At 37.1% G+C, this 17,151-nt stretch overlaps 1 protein-coding gene across 1 annotated transcript in view; it reads left to right on the top strand.

The window, feature by feature from the left end:
* Positions 1-11,247, top strand: part of LOC112145256 (sodium- and chloride-dependent taurine transporter) — a 32,774-nt gene extending 21,527 nt beyond the window's left edge. The window contains exons 10-15 of the mRNA XM_024270387.2: positions 110-222; positions 2,126-2,263; positions 4,365-4,467; positions 5,585-5,685; positions 5,878-6,048; positions 6,443-11,247. Of these exons, the coding sequence (XP_024126155.1) occupies positions 110-222; positions 2,126-2,263; positions 4,365-4,467; positions 5,585-5,685; positions 5,878-6,048; positions 6,443-6,601 (785 nt within the window). The 3' untranslated portion in view covers positions 6,602-11,247. The remainder of the gene's footprint in view (positions 1-109; positions 223-2,125; positions 2,264-4,364; positions 4,468-5,584; positions 5,686-5,877; positions 6,049-6,442) is intronic.
* Positions 11,248-17,151: the final 5,904 nt, after the last annotated feature.

Raw genomic sequence — 17,151 nt, 5'->3', positions numbered from 1 at the left:
TTCTAAGCTTACCCTCCATCTTGCAGGTTTGCAGATCAGATGAGGTCATCATATGATGCTAATGTTGCTCCTCCCCTACCCCCTTCTGTCTGCTCTTACCCCTCCACAGGTCCTGGCTTGGCATTCATTGCCTACCCCAAGGCGGTTACCATGATGCCTATCCCTACACTCTGGGCAATTCTCTTCTTTGTTATGCTGCTGCTGCTTGGCCTCGACAGTCAGGTTGGTAGAAGTAGAGACGACAAGAACTGCAAGAAGAATGATCTGTGCTTGGTAAAATGTAAAGGCAACTGATGAATTTAAAAAGGGGTGCAAATACAAATCTAAGCCACAGTCTTAGAAACAAGTATTTTTACAAACAAGAGGTGATTAGAAATTCCTAAAAATCCTATTTCGACCCATTGTTTGTCCCCTGAGGTCTTATTGGAATTGTAACGCACTATCCAAAATAAGTTGGAGATAGATCAGTTTTCTAACACAAAATATCGCATTTTGACATAATGATCAGTAAGACATAGACTCTAATTAGTTTAAGGCACTTTTTGGACCTTTTTGAAGCAACTAACTTGACGCAATGCGATAATTCATTACATTTTTAATAATCCATCACTATCAAACTGATGATGAGTTCAGTTTTTTTCATAAGAGTTGATGATGTGCTAGGTTTTATGTGCCGCTTCTATAAAGACCCTAAAATGTCTGAAGGATTGTCTTGCAGAGAAATCCATATTTCAGCTGAGGGAAAGGGTTGTGGATCTCTTGATTTTTTTTTTACATATTTGGATCTCTGTGTTTTTGGATTTGTTGTTACCGTATTTTCTGCACTTAAAAGCCCACTTACTTAAAAGTGTGCTTAAAAGCATCTTAAATTCCAAAGTGCATTTTATGTGGATTAATTCTGGTTTTTCTTACTGATGTTGAAGCATTTTTCAGAGGTGTTCTGTTAAAGTGTTCGTTTGGGTGATTTTGTTAATACGCTAACGCTCAGGAGTGTAACAGATCACAAAACTCACAGTGTAGGGTCACTGTTCGGATCATTTTTTTGATCAGTTAAAAGTTAAAAAAAAAACAACAGGACAAATAGGAAGATAAAGGCCTAAAATAACTTTTTTGAAAAGCTTTGAACCATATATTTGGGAAAACATATGTAAATTACTTCATGGACCTTTCTCGGCCTCTTTTGTTTTACTTAATGAGCCTTTTAGATCGTTGTGCCTCATAAATTCTAAAATAGGCTATTTAGGCCATGTCCACACGTAGCCGGGTATTTCTACAAACGCATATCTGCTGACCTCCGTTTTAAAAAAAGTGTTGCGTCCACACGTGATCGTTTTCAAAATAATTCCATCCACACGTCCCCGGATACTTGCGCTCTTAGACGCGGTTATGAGAAAATTGGAATTTCGATAATAAATCCTCCTAATGGAAACAAAACAATTTTGAAAAAAAAGTTTATGCGCTTACAGTAGGTGGCATTTGGGGCGTATCCGCTGAACAGGTTTCTCACCTGAGACTGTCAATAGACTCTGCGCGGCACGAGCTCTCCAGACAGAGCTGTGACGTCACCGCAATGCTCCTTTTTTAGTGAATCAAATAAAAAAAATACTTGTTCTCATTCATCGTCGTGTTTTTAAGGACTTATCGCGTGAGTTGGTTTTGTGCTTTATCGCAAAATGATGATTTAATGGAAACGGTGTCATTTCCAATCATTGTTCTTTTTAAAATTCCTAAAATTTAGATAAAGTTTTGCGCAAATATGTAACGGAAACGCAGCTACTACTGACGTGTATGCATTAATTGTCGCAAAAAGTGACGTTTAAAAACGAAAATCCCCGGTTATTCATGTCCACACGCAGACGCAGAACCGGAGTTTTCCAAAATCTTCACTTTAGCCGGAGTTTTCCAAAACCACCGTTTTCAGTGACTGATACCTCCGGTTTCGTTGGACGATAGGCCGAAACGCATAGAAATATATTCGTTTTAGCAGATACCCGGGTACGTGTGGACAGGGCCTCAGTGACAGTGCGGCTTATAATCTGGTTTTGATTTGAAGAATAATGGTGTTTGTCCTCTTGTTGTCAGAAAATGGCGGTCTTAGTGATTGTGCTTTTCTATTCCTCTACAGTTTGTGGAGGTGGAAGGGCAGATCACATCACTGGTGGATCTGTATCCGTCCTTCCTAAGGAAGGGTTACCGCAGAGAGGTCTTCATCGCTATCATCTGCTGCTTGAGCTACCTGTTTGGCCTCACTATGGTTACAAAGGTAAGAGCTGCATAAAGAAAGCTATTCATCAGTTATGTATATCACAACGAATTATTACAGGGGCAAAGAAATTTGTAAAACCAAAGACACAACCCTATTTTCACATAATTTACTCATGCTAGCTTAAGCTACTTCTAAATTTGAAATATAAAGCGGATGTTTAAGTTTGTGAAGCACATCTTTGATCATCACTGATAACTGCAGGAGTATTTATAGTTGATACTCTCATGAAAAGCAGTGTTCAGGCTTCTATTAGTGCCAATCCCCTGAGAAATAATGGCTGGCTATTTATACCGTCAAGTCATGAGAACTTCCTTTCCATCCTCTGGTATTATTAGCTGTGGGCCTAATTTTTATTTTCCAAATCCATTTACTGCCTCCTCCCTCAAGTCTGTGGAAAAAGTCACATTTTAAAAACATAAAAATAAAACACTCTGACCAACCAAGACAAGAGGTTGTTCAACAAGTGTCAGGGTTGATCTTATTGGCAGTTCATGCACAGAAAATGAAATGAATTAACTGTGCTGCAACCTCGACTTTCTCAGGAAATCTGAAAAGTTATTTTAACATACTTGGAATGTAATTTGCAGGTGGCGGTGTGTCAAAACATGCAAAGCAAACAATAATGCCAGTCCACAAAAGTTGCCTCACTAGATTGAGAGTTGTTGCGCTATAAGTTTCTAAATAAAACCACTGCTGTATTTTGCTGTTGTGGATATGAATCGTACTAGTGTTCTCTTTCCTATGTTGAAACAATTTACCAATTCTGTCCCTTTTTTTCTCCATATCCATCAGTATAAATGTTTCAAACCACATTACTTCCTTTAACATGCTGTTAAAGTTAACATACAAGTTTGACAATTTGATATAGGAGTGCATTTGATGGAATTTGGGTTCAGTTTTTACATTTTTTTTTTACAGAGAGCCAATGGTACAACTAAATACATTTTCCTAAATTAATAACTCAGTGACTTGGCCCCTCCCCTAGACAGCTGATTATGGTTAATAGAACAATCTCTGTAGTCGCATATACACACCTGCATGCTGCACCGCATTTATTTTTTCCCAATATTTAAAATGGAGACTACAACTGAAAAAGTTATTCATTTCAACTGGTTAACTCTGAATATCTGCAGCTGTCTGTCTGAGTCAATAGATCATCTGCCACACACCACACCATGTCTAATGTGTGCAAGCGTTGCTAGTTTTTTTTCTTTTTTATTAACCTTATTTCCCCATAATTAATGCAAACAATTGTTTAAAATACATAACTCATAATTTTCAAATGCAAAAATAAAAATCCTGTTTAATAATAGTCAAATTAAATCACTACTGAATACACTTTTTTGCTTTAAATGTGTTTATTTCAGAATCTACTTTGACTTTTAATACAAAGGATTCTGCAATATATTATAATCTTCCTTTCACACTTATTTACCATCTGCTTTATCTCCGTCACCCTGTCATGGTTTCTCTGACTTCCTGATATGACTCTCAGTCACATTTATCCCACTCTTTCTCTTCCTCTGTTGTTCCCATGACAACATCTTTTTCTGGCCTGATTTAACTTCATCATTTCCATGGTTGTTAACAGTTGTTACAGTGCATATGAGGACACGACTGTGTGTCTTTATGTGTCAAAAATGTAGTCAACCTCCTGTTTGGAAAAGCTGGTTTTGCATAAAACTTAAAAAACTAAAGGACATGCAGTAACCTTTGGTGTGAGTCATTACTGCTCAAAAGAGAAACCGATGTGCCACACTTCAACAAGCTCGGATGATCAGAGTGGTAGTTATTGTTTTATTTTTTAATCCCCCTCTACGCCACTTAGGCAGTTTATTGATCATTCTTTTGGCATTATTATGTTAAGTTGCTTGGAAAATTGCTCTATATTTTCGCTCAGTCAAGTAAACAGATGACCAAAAACAGAAGTTGGATTTTATGTCCCCTCCCCCAAAACACCACACTTCTGTTTTTCTCCTGCCCTCGATTTGATCTCAGCGTTCCCATGTTTTAACTACATGAAAATGTTAACTGTGTAACATCTTTTGGGAAAGTACTGCAGCATAAAGCTTGACTGTTTGTGGTTGTTTTTCCTCAGGGTGGCATGTATGTTTTCCAGCTGTTTGACTACTATGCAGCTAGCGGTGTGTGCCTTCTGTGGGTGGCATTCTTTGAATGTGTAGCTGTTGCCTGGGTTTATGGTAAGTATCAAATGATGCTAGTTAAACCACTACTTTCTCCAGTAATGTTTGTGTTACATTCTCTGCATGCGTCCTTAAATGTTTTCTATTTAAGCAATCTTTTGGGATTTAGTGATATGTGCTCTAGGAAAAAGACTTGGTTAAATATTAAAAGAAGTAGTAAGTGTAGTTGTAACTGTAAAGACTTAAATGTAAATTCAAAAATCACTTTGAAACTTGCATCTTTTTTATTTTCAAAGTGACTCAGCTGGCTTTACATTTTGTGCAAACAGTTTTTCACTGGTTGTAGATAAGGATGGGTACCAAAACTCAGTGCCAAGTTGGTAACGACGTATATGGTACAACCAACTACATTTAAAAACGCAAAATTTGGTTCTTCATTTCTGTCATGTCAATCACTACAATTCTAGCCAATCATTAGACCTTTTCAGCAATTGTGGGCGGGCTCTTGCATTATAAGAATGGGGGAGTCTGTGAAGATGCGAGGAGCATCAGTCAAAATACAAAAGGTGAAGCAAGAGAAAGTTTGGCAGTACTTCACAGCAAAAGAGTCTTAAGTCAGTGACCTGATAGTGACGCTGACCTTTACAATGCTCTGAAAAAAGGTGTTGTGGCAATGAGAAGTGAAATATGGGTTTACTTCAGTGTATGCGAAAACAGCAATGAAGCGTTGCAGTGCATACTGTCGGGAAGAATGAAATTACCGAAAGTCACGTTAAAGTCCCATTAGTGGTCACACACCTCGGTGTGTGAAATTTGTTTCCCCCTTTGACCCATCCCCTGTGGGAGCGGTTAGCTACAGACACAGCCGCGCTCGGGAACCATTTGGTGGTTAAACCCCCCAATCCAACCCCTTAATGCTGAGTGTCACACAGGAAGGCCTGGATTCAAACTACCAGTTCTGCACCAGATAAAATCCAAAAGTATAAATCCCCAGTTGTAAATGTGTTTGTAGCACTGATGTATCATACATGTAAAGTATCTACAATCTAGTTGTTATTTTTACTGGTTAGCTTTAATCTCAGATTTGTTCATTTTTCTATACGTTTTTGTTGATTTTAACTTTTAACATGAATAGATTCAGTTTCTGATTGTGTTCATTTTGCTGTTTTCCCAGGCGTTGATAATTTTTATGATGCGATTGAGGACATGATTGGCTACAGACCAAATCCATGGATGAAGTGGAGCTGGACTGTCATTACTCCTTTACTGTGCATGGTAAGGTTGTTTTTTGCTCACGTGACTAGTAAAGCATGCTCAGCACCGACCAGAAATCTCATATTTTGTACTTGCATGTATGGCTTAAGTCAAAAACACCTTCAAATTAGTTTTATTTTCTTAATATATAAAAACAAGGATTTTAACAGTACACAGCCTAATGGAATTTGGATTTTTGTCTTTCCTCTGCAGGGTTGCTTTATCTTCTCTTTGGTCAAATACAAGCCATTAACGTACAACAAGATGTACCAGTATCCTGACTGGGCCATTGGAATCGGCTGGACTCTGGCCTTGGCGTCCATGATCTGTATCCCCATGGTGGTGGTTATCAAGATCATTCAATCTGATGGGCCGCTCATTGAGGTTGGTGGATCAACTTTTATATAAATATATTTAAATCTTAGCCGACGCCGTAGAGTGCTATCAGTTTGACCCTTCCTACGAGAAACGAAGGCTTGAAAAACGTTCCTAGGTATATACTGGAAGTAAATCACCAGGAGTGGAGGAAGATGAACTGTATTTGGGTGCATTTTTAGCAGAACCGGTTTGAGGCAATAACACCACTGTTGGCGTCAAGGAGTTAAGACTGAAAAAGGTCAATGCATCAATAAAGCACATTTCATGCAGTAATGAATCCAATTGTGACCATGCTATAGAAATGTGGGTGCACCTAACTTTTAGGACTTCTGCGCAACCAGTTTGCCTAAAATAAGTGAGCTCTGTGGTTTCATCTTCATCTCAAACTTCTGTCTTGCAGAGGATTAAGGCGGTAGCAGCTCCGGTTCGTGGCGGGGCCAGCTCCCGTCCCGCAGACCACCGTGGTCCCAAGGATGCCACCGTACCGCTGGACCCCAACGGAAACAAGGGTTTTCTGATGAAGGCCCCCACCCACACCATCGTAGAAACCATGATGTAAAGGAACGAGGTGGAGGATCTCCATGAGATCGCTCTCCTCTCCTCTCTGTCCTCGAAAAATGCTTTTACTGCTAGCTGTCCGTCTGTCTGTCTTTCTGGTGGACTTAAAAAAAAAAAAAGGGTTTTAAGGAAAAAGTTCACATTTCAAATCTTTAAAGAATACCTTGGAAGAAAAACCTTCGGTTTTTGGTTGTCAAAAGTGGGTTAGAAAAACAATCACATTTTAGATCTGTTGGAGCTTCTAGCAAGCAGTTTATTTTCTCTCTGTTCATAGTTTCATGTGACTTTGCATCCCACAGTGCAGCAACTTGGCAACAACATCTGGTCATATGCTGGCAGACCTGTCTGTCCCACCAGCTGCTTCACAGATAATCAGTCGTTGTTTTAAAAAGGGGGAAGAGTAATCATTGACTTCTAGTATCAACCAACCTTTTTTCTTGCCAACCTAAAAAAAAATATATATATATATTTTTTGGAGGTAGGAGGTGTATTTTACTGTCAACATGGTGCTTGTATTTGGGGGTTAGTGCCAAAGAGTCCAGCTTTGGCTTATTCTGTTCCACTGTGTTCAGTTCAGGCACTGTTTTTATAAAAGATTCAGGCACTACAGATAGTTCTAGTTTGTGAATTACTTTTCATATCCCAGCCTAGTTATCTGAAGGACTGTAATTTTTGACTTTTATCAAGAATCAAGTTCCGTCCGAATCTAACAGTCCTTCTAATTCGAACTCTGATGTCAGCTGAGGACAAATAAAAGCTGAGACGTACAACACTGCAGCCGGTGGAGACACTCGTCCACCTCCTACACATCGTGAACTGTTGTGTCTTTGAGTATCCCGAAGAAGTACGCAACATTACTGTAAAGAGATGAACAAGAAAAGCTGATACAAATTTCAACCAAAAAACAGATGATAACCCTTCTCGAAACAAAATCCTGATCTTTGCACCTTTTGCACTAGTACTCCCGTCCCCCTGTAGTCATTAACTGGTGAGAAAACACTAGCACTGAGGCAGCGTCTGGGGATCGATTTGTGCACATAGATGGGTTTCTGAGAGGATTTGAAGTGTGGAGGTTAAACCCTTGCTTGTGTTGTCTGTGGCGTACTGTACAGTAGTAGCTATCAGTCTATATATTTATCTCCTTAACTTTCTCTGTCCTAGGCCAGTTTACAGTACATTAGTGACTGCACTAGGCACTCTTGGCTTCAAGTTTTTGATTGAATTTGTTTTATACCCTACAGAGGAAGTTTTACCATTATTAGTTTATCTTGCCTCTGTCAGTGTTTAGAGTTTTTTATTATTATTATGAATGTTATTACTGTTATTCTCTATTGAATTACTGTAGTTTTGCTGAGATGAAGGAACACTTTCATCTACTGAAAATACTATGCTGTTTTATCCATCTTACATTTACATTGGCAGTCATCTTCATACAGTTTTTCTTTACCTTAAGCCTGATTATTAACTTCTTTGTCACACACACACACACATAAAGAACTGTTGTAGGCGGAGCACTTCCTCCTGCACCATCATAACAGAAATTATTATCCTGCTCATATCGGGGTCAATTTTAGTCAGACCGGGCATTTGAGTCCACCGCTTTAAGTGCTGACGTGACATGTTCAAGCAGTTCCACCAGATTTCAAATTGACCTTTTTTTTATCTGGGAATTTTATTTTATGGAATTTGAAAAGTGGCAACACACCAGTCAGGGTGCTTTTTTTATTTACTGCTCAAACAGGAGACTGATGAAGAATGTAGACTTTTCATGGTTCTTGAATACCTATCATCATGAAGGATTACTTGTCTAATCCAAGTTATCACGCTAGGATCCTTTTGTTATGATTAGGTATAGCTGAGACTGCTGAGAATTCAAAAGGAGTCCATTCAAAACCAAAAATAAGTATTTATGTAGTACACATATTGCACTTTTATTGTTTATTTTGTCGTTAAACTCATGTAATTCTGTTTGGATTTGCCTTAAGCTTTTAGCAGCAAACATGGACATATCCTTTCGTTGTTAATGATTAATATTCAAACCGTAAACATTTTTTATGCGACGTGAAAAAGTTGCCCCTCTTTGAGCTTAGATGCTTCAATGCTCTCCACTGCAGCTGGCTTTTAAAACCTGGCTAGAACACAAAAATACTTCCATCTTTACTTGGTAGTAATTATTTGTTAACATCTTAGAGCAATCTATGTAATGTGTGGCTTTCATAATTGTGTATTTCTAAAGTTCTCCATGTATGTCACCAGCGATCACTCACTCAGGAGCCTTCCTCTACGGCTTTTATCTGCTGCAACACTGCATAAACCTCGTTGCTTTTTTTAAGGCGAGGGCAAAAGAGCTACAAGTAGAGCTTTCAAAACTGCTTTTTTTAAGCTATTAATGCCATTAAAGTCAGACGGAATTTTAAACGAATCACAATTACGCATTAAATAATAATAAAAAAAATCTTTCAGGGCCAAAAAACAAACTTTTTATTCAGGGTACTTAGACTTCAACTGTATATCAATGAAATGCCAAAACATATTGCTGTTTTTTTTAGATGTAGGGTGCACAAAACAATTTCATTGTTTTAATTAAAAGAAAATGAAGCACACACCCATGAAGTGGCAAAAAGACACTGGTAAAACATTCTTGAACTCAAGTTAATACTGGCAGCATTTTTTTTCTTTCAAGAGAGGTGGATCGTATTAGCATTTTTATAACATTAGCATCTCTAACTGATGGTCCATAACATGGATATTTGAGCAAGTCTTGACATACATGTACAAATAGCAGCAAAACATACCTCTCTGTCACTGCAGGGGTTTAACCAACCGGCTTCATTTATCTCTGAGTGTTTGGTCTTTGAAACAAGCCTGCCTCAGCTAACGGACAATGCTAGCTAAAAGCAACAACAGCTAGCTAAAAATTTTAGCTGCTAATTTGTTTTAAAAAAATCCACCTTTTTTCCCAAGTCTTCATGGTTTTTATTGTTTGTTTTGTAATTAAAAATATTTTTTTAAGTAAAAACTAGTTAAAGAAACTCAGTTAGGCTAAATATCCATCGTCCTTCGTGTTCTGCCACTCAATGGGTGTGTCTGAATAAATAAATGGGGTAGTATTGCTTTTCTGTCCAACCAATTCCTAAAAGACTCAACAAAAAGGCCTCGTTTAATTTTAAAGTTTGAACTTGTTTGGTTTCTTTGTCGTAATTAAGTGATTTTGTCATTACAAAGGGATTTGTGAAACAAAATCCATAGCAGACATCTATTTTCATACAACTTTTCCTATGAAACTCATCTTTCTACATATAAGCTGCCAGTTAAATGTATACTCAAAGCTTAATTTTATTCCTTGACTTTTGTACAGATTTTGTTTTGCCTTTCTCAGACATTTTTTCTTGCAAGTTGAAATAAGAAGTATTTGTTAAAAAAACAAACAAACAACCTTTTAAGTTGTAATTTTTTTTAGGAACATTCGGTACATCGCTAAACTGCTGGGTTATTCAAAGATTTAGCATTTCTAACAGCATATTAAAAAAAAAAGTAAAACTCAACTGTGAGTTATTGAAGTGTAAGTGTGTTGTAAGGACTAAAAACAAACCCATTTGTTAAAGTCTGCCAGGCATTTCCTAAGCTCCTTTGCTAAGCTCCTTCTTTTGACAGGAATATAAGGACCAGAGTTTATATATAATGCAGTAATTTGTTTGTTCATTCTGCTTCTTTGTTTTACACATGTATAAGCCCCTCTGTTATCTTACACTCCACGTGCTGTTAGCTGATGTAAACCTGTTAACCTAAGCCAACATATATATTTTTTTAATTTTAGTGTTTTTGTTTTCTTTCTCAAAGATAATTTACAAAAGAACTGAAGCATTAGAAAGTGCACGAGTTTTACCGCTGAATGTTAAATATGTGAAGGTCTTGATTTTTTTTTATAGCTCAAATGAATAGATTGTTTTATTTTATTTTTTTGGCTTTTTTGTTCACTTTTTTAAAAATTTATTTTACTCTTGATTGTGTGTCTCACATATGCCTTTTGTATTCCAAATAGTATAAACTGAAACCTCTGTCACTGATGTGGCGTTTGCAACCTATGATCCCAAAAAATGCAAAGAAAGCTAAGATTGGTTATGTGCAATACTTAGTTTGATTTTCATCTTGTCCTTCAAAGAGGTCGTATTAATTCATGAATTAGGGAAAAAAAACAGTTTTTAAATACTGAAACTTCAGGGTTCAAATGATTTTAGCTCCCAAAAAATGTGGCTTAAATCACTTTTTACTGACGTTGTGGTTTAAAATGCACTAATAATAAAGTGACTATTGAACTACCAAAATTCAGCCGTTTTTCACAATCATTATTTTTGTATTTTTTTTTTTTAAAGAACAGGTGATACAGCAACACTGCCACAAAAGGCCACTGTTTTTCTGCCTGCTGATATTTATTTCAGCATTTTTGATGTTGTAAAAAAATAAACAAAGAAACAAAAGGTGTCTCATCTAATCCAGTTTTGGTTCATCACAAATTTTAAAATGAATCCAGTTCATTGTTATGTTTTCTGAAGCTTCTTTAACTGTTGTTGTGGTGGTCTAGAAGAAATATTACGAAAGTTTTCCATCTTGAAGACAAAGCAGCAAATAAAAACCTTACAAACATCAGGTGTGGAATTGGTTGATTTATTTATTTATATTTTTATGCCACTTCACTCATCTTATTTTTTTTTCCTACAATGTATACTACATACATACTGGACATGTATGGCATATTCAAGAACACATTAAAAGTGGGTTTTTGAACGCACTGATGTTTAGATTTGACTGTCGCCACCCGATAACGCATGTACTCACAGGAACAATCTTGGTATAAAATGTTAAAGCAGTTCAAATCTTATAAATATGCTCCAGACTTTTTCTGTTACAGCTCTATTTCAATATCTGAAAGACTTTGGCTGAATCTGAATTCTTCCCCTACATACGGCTTCTCCCTACCCCTACATTTAACCCTCCAAACAAAGAGTTAAGCAAAATAGTGGTAGAGTCTGAATCCCCCCATCACTATATAGTGCATTCACCATTTTCTAGTCCTCTCCGAATCTACCAATTCCAAAATCGAGTGCACTAGAAACTTCCCAGAAGTGCCTCGGTGCTCACTATAGTGAATATAGACCACAATGCATTGCAGTCGAACAATTTCGAACAAAAACGTGTGTTTAAATGTAATTTTTGAATAGACCATCAACATTTTTATCATAACACAGTGGAGTCATAAACGCAAAAAAATTTTCTTATTTATTTGATTTTCACCTCGTTAAATCAGTGACGTCAAATCTGTCGTTTAAAAAAACGAAAGAAAAGTAGTGAGCATCGTCTCCGAATAACCTTAAAAATCCAGGGCGCTAGATAGTCCCACACTATACAGTTTTTCAGTAGTTGGGGGTTAGAGAGGGAATTCGGACACAGCCAGTGTCTTCAGTTTCGGACGACACTCCCACTTGATGATGTCATCAGTAGTCGCCGGTTCGCTACATTAGCGCTCAGAAATACATAACATTTGTTTTATATCTTTAAAAACGTCATGCAAAAACAAGTCATTTAAATGTGAACTCCTGTACTTCAGAACATACCAGTGTGAAGAAATGTGCTTCTCCTTGGTTTACCTTTGTGGCGGAGAGCTCTGGATCCCTGCTCGCTGAGGGTTAGCCCTTAAAAAACAATTTTGGACAATCCTATCACTTAAAATTCCCCCATATTTGGAGGGTGTAGGGAGAAGCCATAGGGGTAAGGGATACATTCGGATTCGACCTGGGTGTCGTATAAATACAGTCGGGCACAAACCAGAATGATCAATTTCTCCTTCTTGATCAGTTTTTTAAACTGTTTTCAATGCAGGGATGCTATCCATGGTTCAATCGTTCAGCGTTTTGTACGTAGAGCCCACAGATGGGCTTAAAAAACTTGTGCAGCGATGCGTGAACATGAGAAGCCCAAAAAGTGCATAGACTTTTCATTGGAAGCGGTCGCTCATACGGGCATTTTCGAGCCCGGTGTGAGTTTAGCCTAATGGAGGACACAATCAGTGAATAGGTCTATGGTTCATTCTAGACTGTGTGATTTCTGGTCTTCTCATCAAGGTAATGCAGCTATAGCCAAAGATTTTTCTTCTTTTGGTTCTTAGATTTTTACGTTTAAATATTAATGATCCAATATGCTTTAAAAATCGAGTACCAGCCCCCATTTTTATAATGGTGTTTCATGATTTGCCATTTGAAGCCAAAGTTATCCACAAATTAGCAAACACTTACAAAGTCTTTTCAAATCTCAAGTGTGCGACACTTTCGGATTCAAATGCCTTGACAGAGAACCGATCTGTTTTAATATTCATAAAAGACTTAAAAGACTGTGTACTGTGATACATTTAAGTAGAAGCTTGTGTGTTTGTGACTGTGCGCCTTAGGTTGCCATTCCACCACATGGATAAACCAACCAATCTTTTCATTTTTTTCATGTTCATGTTGATCCAGTATTGAGAAACACTTCAAACTTTATACAATAATCAGGCAGTTTCTTTGGTTTTCAAATAATTTAAACATTTTTTTTAATGAAAAAGCCTTAAAATTCTTACCCTGTATATGTGTCACTGATGACTTCATTTAAATTTAACCTCGAGTATCAACAATAAACAGTTTCAAAATAAATGAACAATAAAACCATAACATAAAAATATATAAAAAATAAAATGTGAAAAAAATGGTCCAAATTTGACTGTGGGGGTTCTCCAGGAGTTTGCAATTTCTTTTTTGCAGGCTTGCATATGACTAACACAAACTTGCTCTGAAGTGATGCTGAGGTGCACAAGGCACACACCTTACCAGTGACTATCCTGCAGCGTAAGGGCACCAAACGACAGTGTCCCTCATGGGTCATGTGTGTACGTTATCCTTACAAACGCTTTATGATACACTTACCACAGGGACAACAATGATACTTGAGGTGGCCACACAAGCCTCAAGGGAACTGGAAGACACACCTGTCCTGCACTCACCTTAAGATGTGGCCACTTCTCCCTATAACCCGTCAAGAGCCCGGACGACCCAAAAACTTATATGGGTGCATTTGACAAAGGTTTTCATTTTAAAAGGCAATATCGGTTGTGACTTTCTATCATAAGTACTTGCTATTACTTCAGTTCCTACACTCTTTTTGTTCATTGTTTTCCTCAGTGTTTCGGTCCAGTTGCTGCATGGCCGGTGTTATCTGCCGATTGGATAATTACTCTCTTTACTGTTGAATACATTTATTGTTCAATGTCTTATTGTTTGATAAATCTCAGTCAGATTTCTCTGGAGCTCTTCTTACTCAAGTGTACACAAAAAAGCATTTCATTTAATCTGTAAACGCAGATGCACAACAAGTTTCAATTAACAACAACCAAAAAGTAAGTTCAGTGCAGTGTGTCCGAGCTCTTCCCCAGTTTTTACCTGCACACATTAAGCTGACGTCTATGTCTCTGAAGCCTCTGCTGTCAATTTTGCCCTTACAGGAGAAATCCTGACAGGAGACGGTTGCCTGCAGTAATTGGTAAGTTTAGTGGATTTTTTTTTTTTTCACTGTCCTGGTGTTGGTTGGGAGTTTCTTTTTCTGACAGACGTTTTGCACACAAGAGAGGGATTGACTGTTAAGTCTTGTTTTGGTTCAGCAAAGGCAGTTTTGAAGTGCACCCAAGAACAGGAATGATCCACTCTAGTGGCTACTGTGGTAAATACTCATTTCAAAGAAAGGAAACAAACATGGAATGTGCTTGTCTCTTTAATGCACATTTTCTGAGTAAAAACAACTGATAAGATGCTTTGTTGAGTACACTAAAGGGTTCTTGGCCTCAATTTGTTTTACAGACAGTATGAGGTATTTGAGAGTAACAGGGCATCCTTTGCCCACCATGAGGCTACCATATTACTAAGATCAACATGGGAAAATAAAAAAAAATTATGTGTTACTTTAATTGGTCATTTAAACCTCATGTTTTCTTATCGGGTCCAGATGACCCCATGCCAGTATGGTTGTCTATTTTTGACAACCAAAAAAGCCACTGTGTTCCTGATAATGTTTTAGAGTACATTTTCCTTCCCCACAAAGCATGCATTTTGCATCCTACAATAACAATCAGTCCACTATGTAAATACCCACGAGAACAAGGCACCAGTAGAAAAAAAAAAAAGTCCCTTCAGGGCCAAATTTTTTTTTCTTCCCAAATGATGACAGTAAGCAGCAGCTCTGAGTCCGTGCTGGAAGCTGCACTGGTTTATGGAATATTATGACCCAAACATCCGTTTCACAGCAAGGGGGGTAATGACTCAGACTTACTGCTGATTAAAAGAGGCTGGGTTTTGAACACGGTTAATTTTCCCAGACTGGAATTTTCCCTTTATAGCTCTGTTTGTCAGACAGTGTTTTTTATTATTTTTCTTTTTTTTAAACCAAGTGGAAAACATTGGAAAAAAAAGCAAGTTTGACCCTTTTTATGACTTGCAAGAGGTCACCAATGATATAAGTTGTAGTTGATTCCAACCTTTGATCCTTTTCTCATCTTGCAGAAAAAAAGATTTAAAAATAGCAGTAAATTCTATTGTTATTTTTAGATTCATGTGACCAAACTCGAGCTTCCTCACCATGTTAGAAGCTGCAACCCACCACAGAAGAGGAAAGAAGCTGAAATTAATATATATATATATATATATATATATATATATCAATTCAAATTGCAGTTTATACACATCATAAAAGTATTTGTTGAAAGAATAAAAGCAGACCAAACATGTTAACTAAAATTCTTTGTTAGATAATGAATGAGCTGAATAATCGCATTGCTTGAAATTTCTGACATTAATAATTCATAGGTCCATTCTTCCATGCAGATCTTCTCAAGAGCTTTGATGCTTTAAGGCTGTTGCTGGATAACATAGTATTATCATATGGGCCACTCCAAAACCTTAAAATGGTTTTTACACTCAGTTGCTTCCCTGGCGATGTGTTTAGGGTCATTGTCATGATAGAAAATCCAGGCGCTTTTCATCTTTGATGCTCTCAAAAAGAGGTTTTTACCCCAAATCTCTCCATACATGGTCCCATTAATCTTTTCCTTAAAACAGAGCAGTTGTTTTTTCCCCCTGTGAGGAAAAGCAGCCCATAGTCATGATGGTTCTGCCCCCATGCTTCACAATGGGTGTGGTATTCTTTGGATACAACTGAGCATTCGTCCCGCTCCATCATGGGTCTCATCTGAACACTTGGGATTCTCTCACTCCTCTTGTGGATCATCCGGATGGTCTGGCAAAATTGGCAGGCAATTTTAATACAATAAAAATCATAAAAAGCTAGTGATTCTTATAATAAAAGTCATAAATGAACCCTTTTTGATATGCAATAATAAAACCACATAAGCCAAACAGAGACTGAGCAGGTAAGGATTTTCTAAGAACGTGTTTTCTGGAATCCATCTTTACTTCAGACTTGCTTAAGGATGATGCATAATTAATGTCTGTCAGTGTGGTCACTGTCTTATGCCTGAGGGAGGTAATTAAAACACTCATGCACCATCAGAAACCATCTGCACTGCACAACCGCCTCTGTAAAATGTTGGGGCATTTCAATTATTCAACTTCCACTTTTTTTGTTGATGCCAACATTGCAATCAAGATAAAATTGTAGTGCCACAGATTGCCAATTTTCCTTGAAAATCTTTGTGTGACAGTTTATGTAGAACTTCAGGTCTTTGTTTGAGAAATAAGCAAACATGTTTGTATCTATTTTTTTTAAATTAGGAAATTAATCTGTCACTGGTTATCTCTCCCTCATTTGTCCAACAGCTGAAAGTAAAAGGGGAAATACATTCCATTTGTTTATCACAGAAGGAGAGTTTTAATAAAGAAATAAAGTATCCACCATTGGTCGTCCATTGTGATCTGCATCTTTAAAAAGATTTACAATGTTTTCCAAGTCTAGTACATATATTGTTCTCTGCTGTAAGGGGCCTGGACCAAGGGAAAATAGCTATTTAAAGCTAAATACTATAAAAGTAATACTACTATTACTTATTACTATTAATAAGCAGATTTATTGGCGCCATCTGTCAGTCCCTCTATCCACACACCCATCAAGGCATCTAAAATATATCTTTATATAAAATAATGTTGCTCACACAAAAAAATAAGATATTTTATTTTTCTTGCTTGTAGTCTTTTTTCATTTGTAATGAGTATAGTACATTTTTGTTCCATAGAAAATAGAGGGGGCGGGGCAGAATGACAACAGCAAAGTTATACATTTTCAATTTTATCTTACATGTTTTTTTATTTCCCTTGTTCAATAAGAGTATTATTTTCATAGAAAAATACTATATTACATGGAATATAGTTTTACTCACAAAAAAGTACACATCAGCAACATATACTATTAACAGCCCAAACTGAAATCTCATGATGGACCGACATGTTAATATCTATATATTAAAAAACAAGAACAAACATAGAAATCACAGGCATTATACACACAGTTGTTCTGTCACCA

This window comes from Oryzias melastigma, linkage group LG5, assembly GCF_002922805.2.
Source record: "Oryzias melastigma strain HK-1 linkage group LG5, ASM292280v2, whole genome shotgun sequence".
Lineage (NCBI taxonomy): Eukaryota > Metazoa > Chordata > Actinopteri > Beloniformes > Adrianichthyidae > Oryzias > Oryzias melastigma.
The sequence above is the reverse complement of the archived record's forward strand: the minus strand, read 5'-3'. Positions and strand labels throughout refer to the sequence as shown.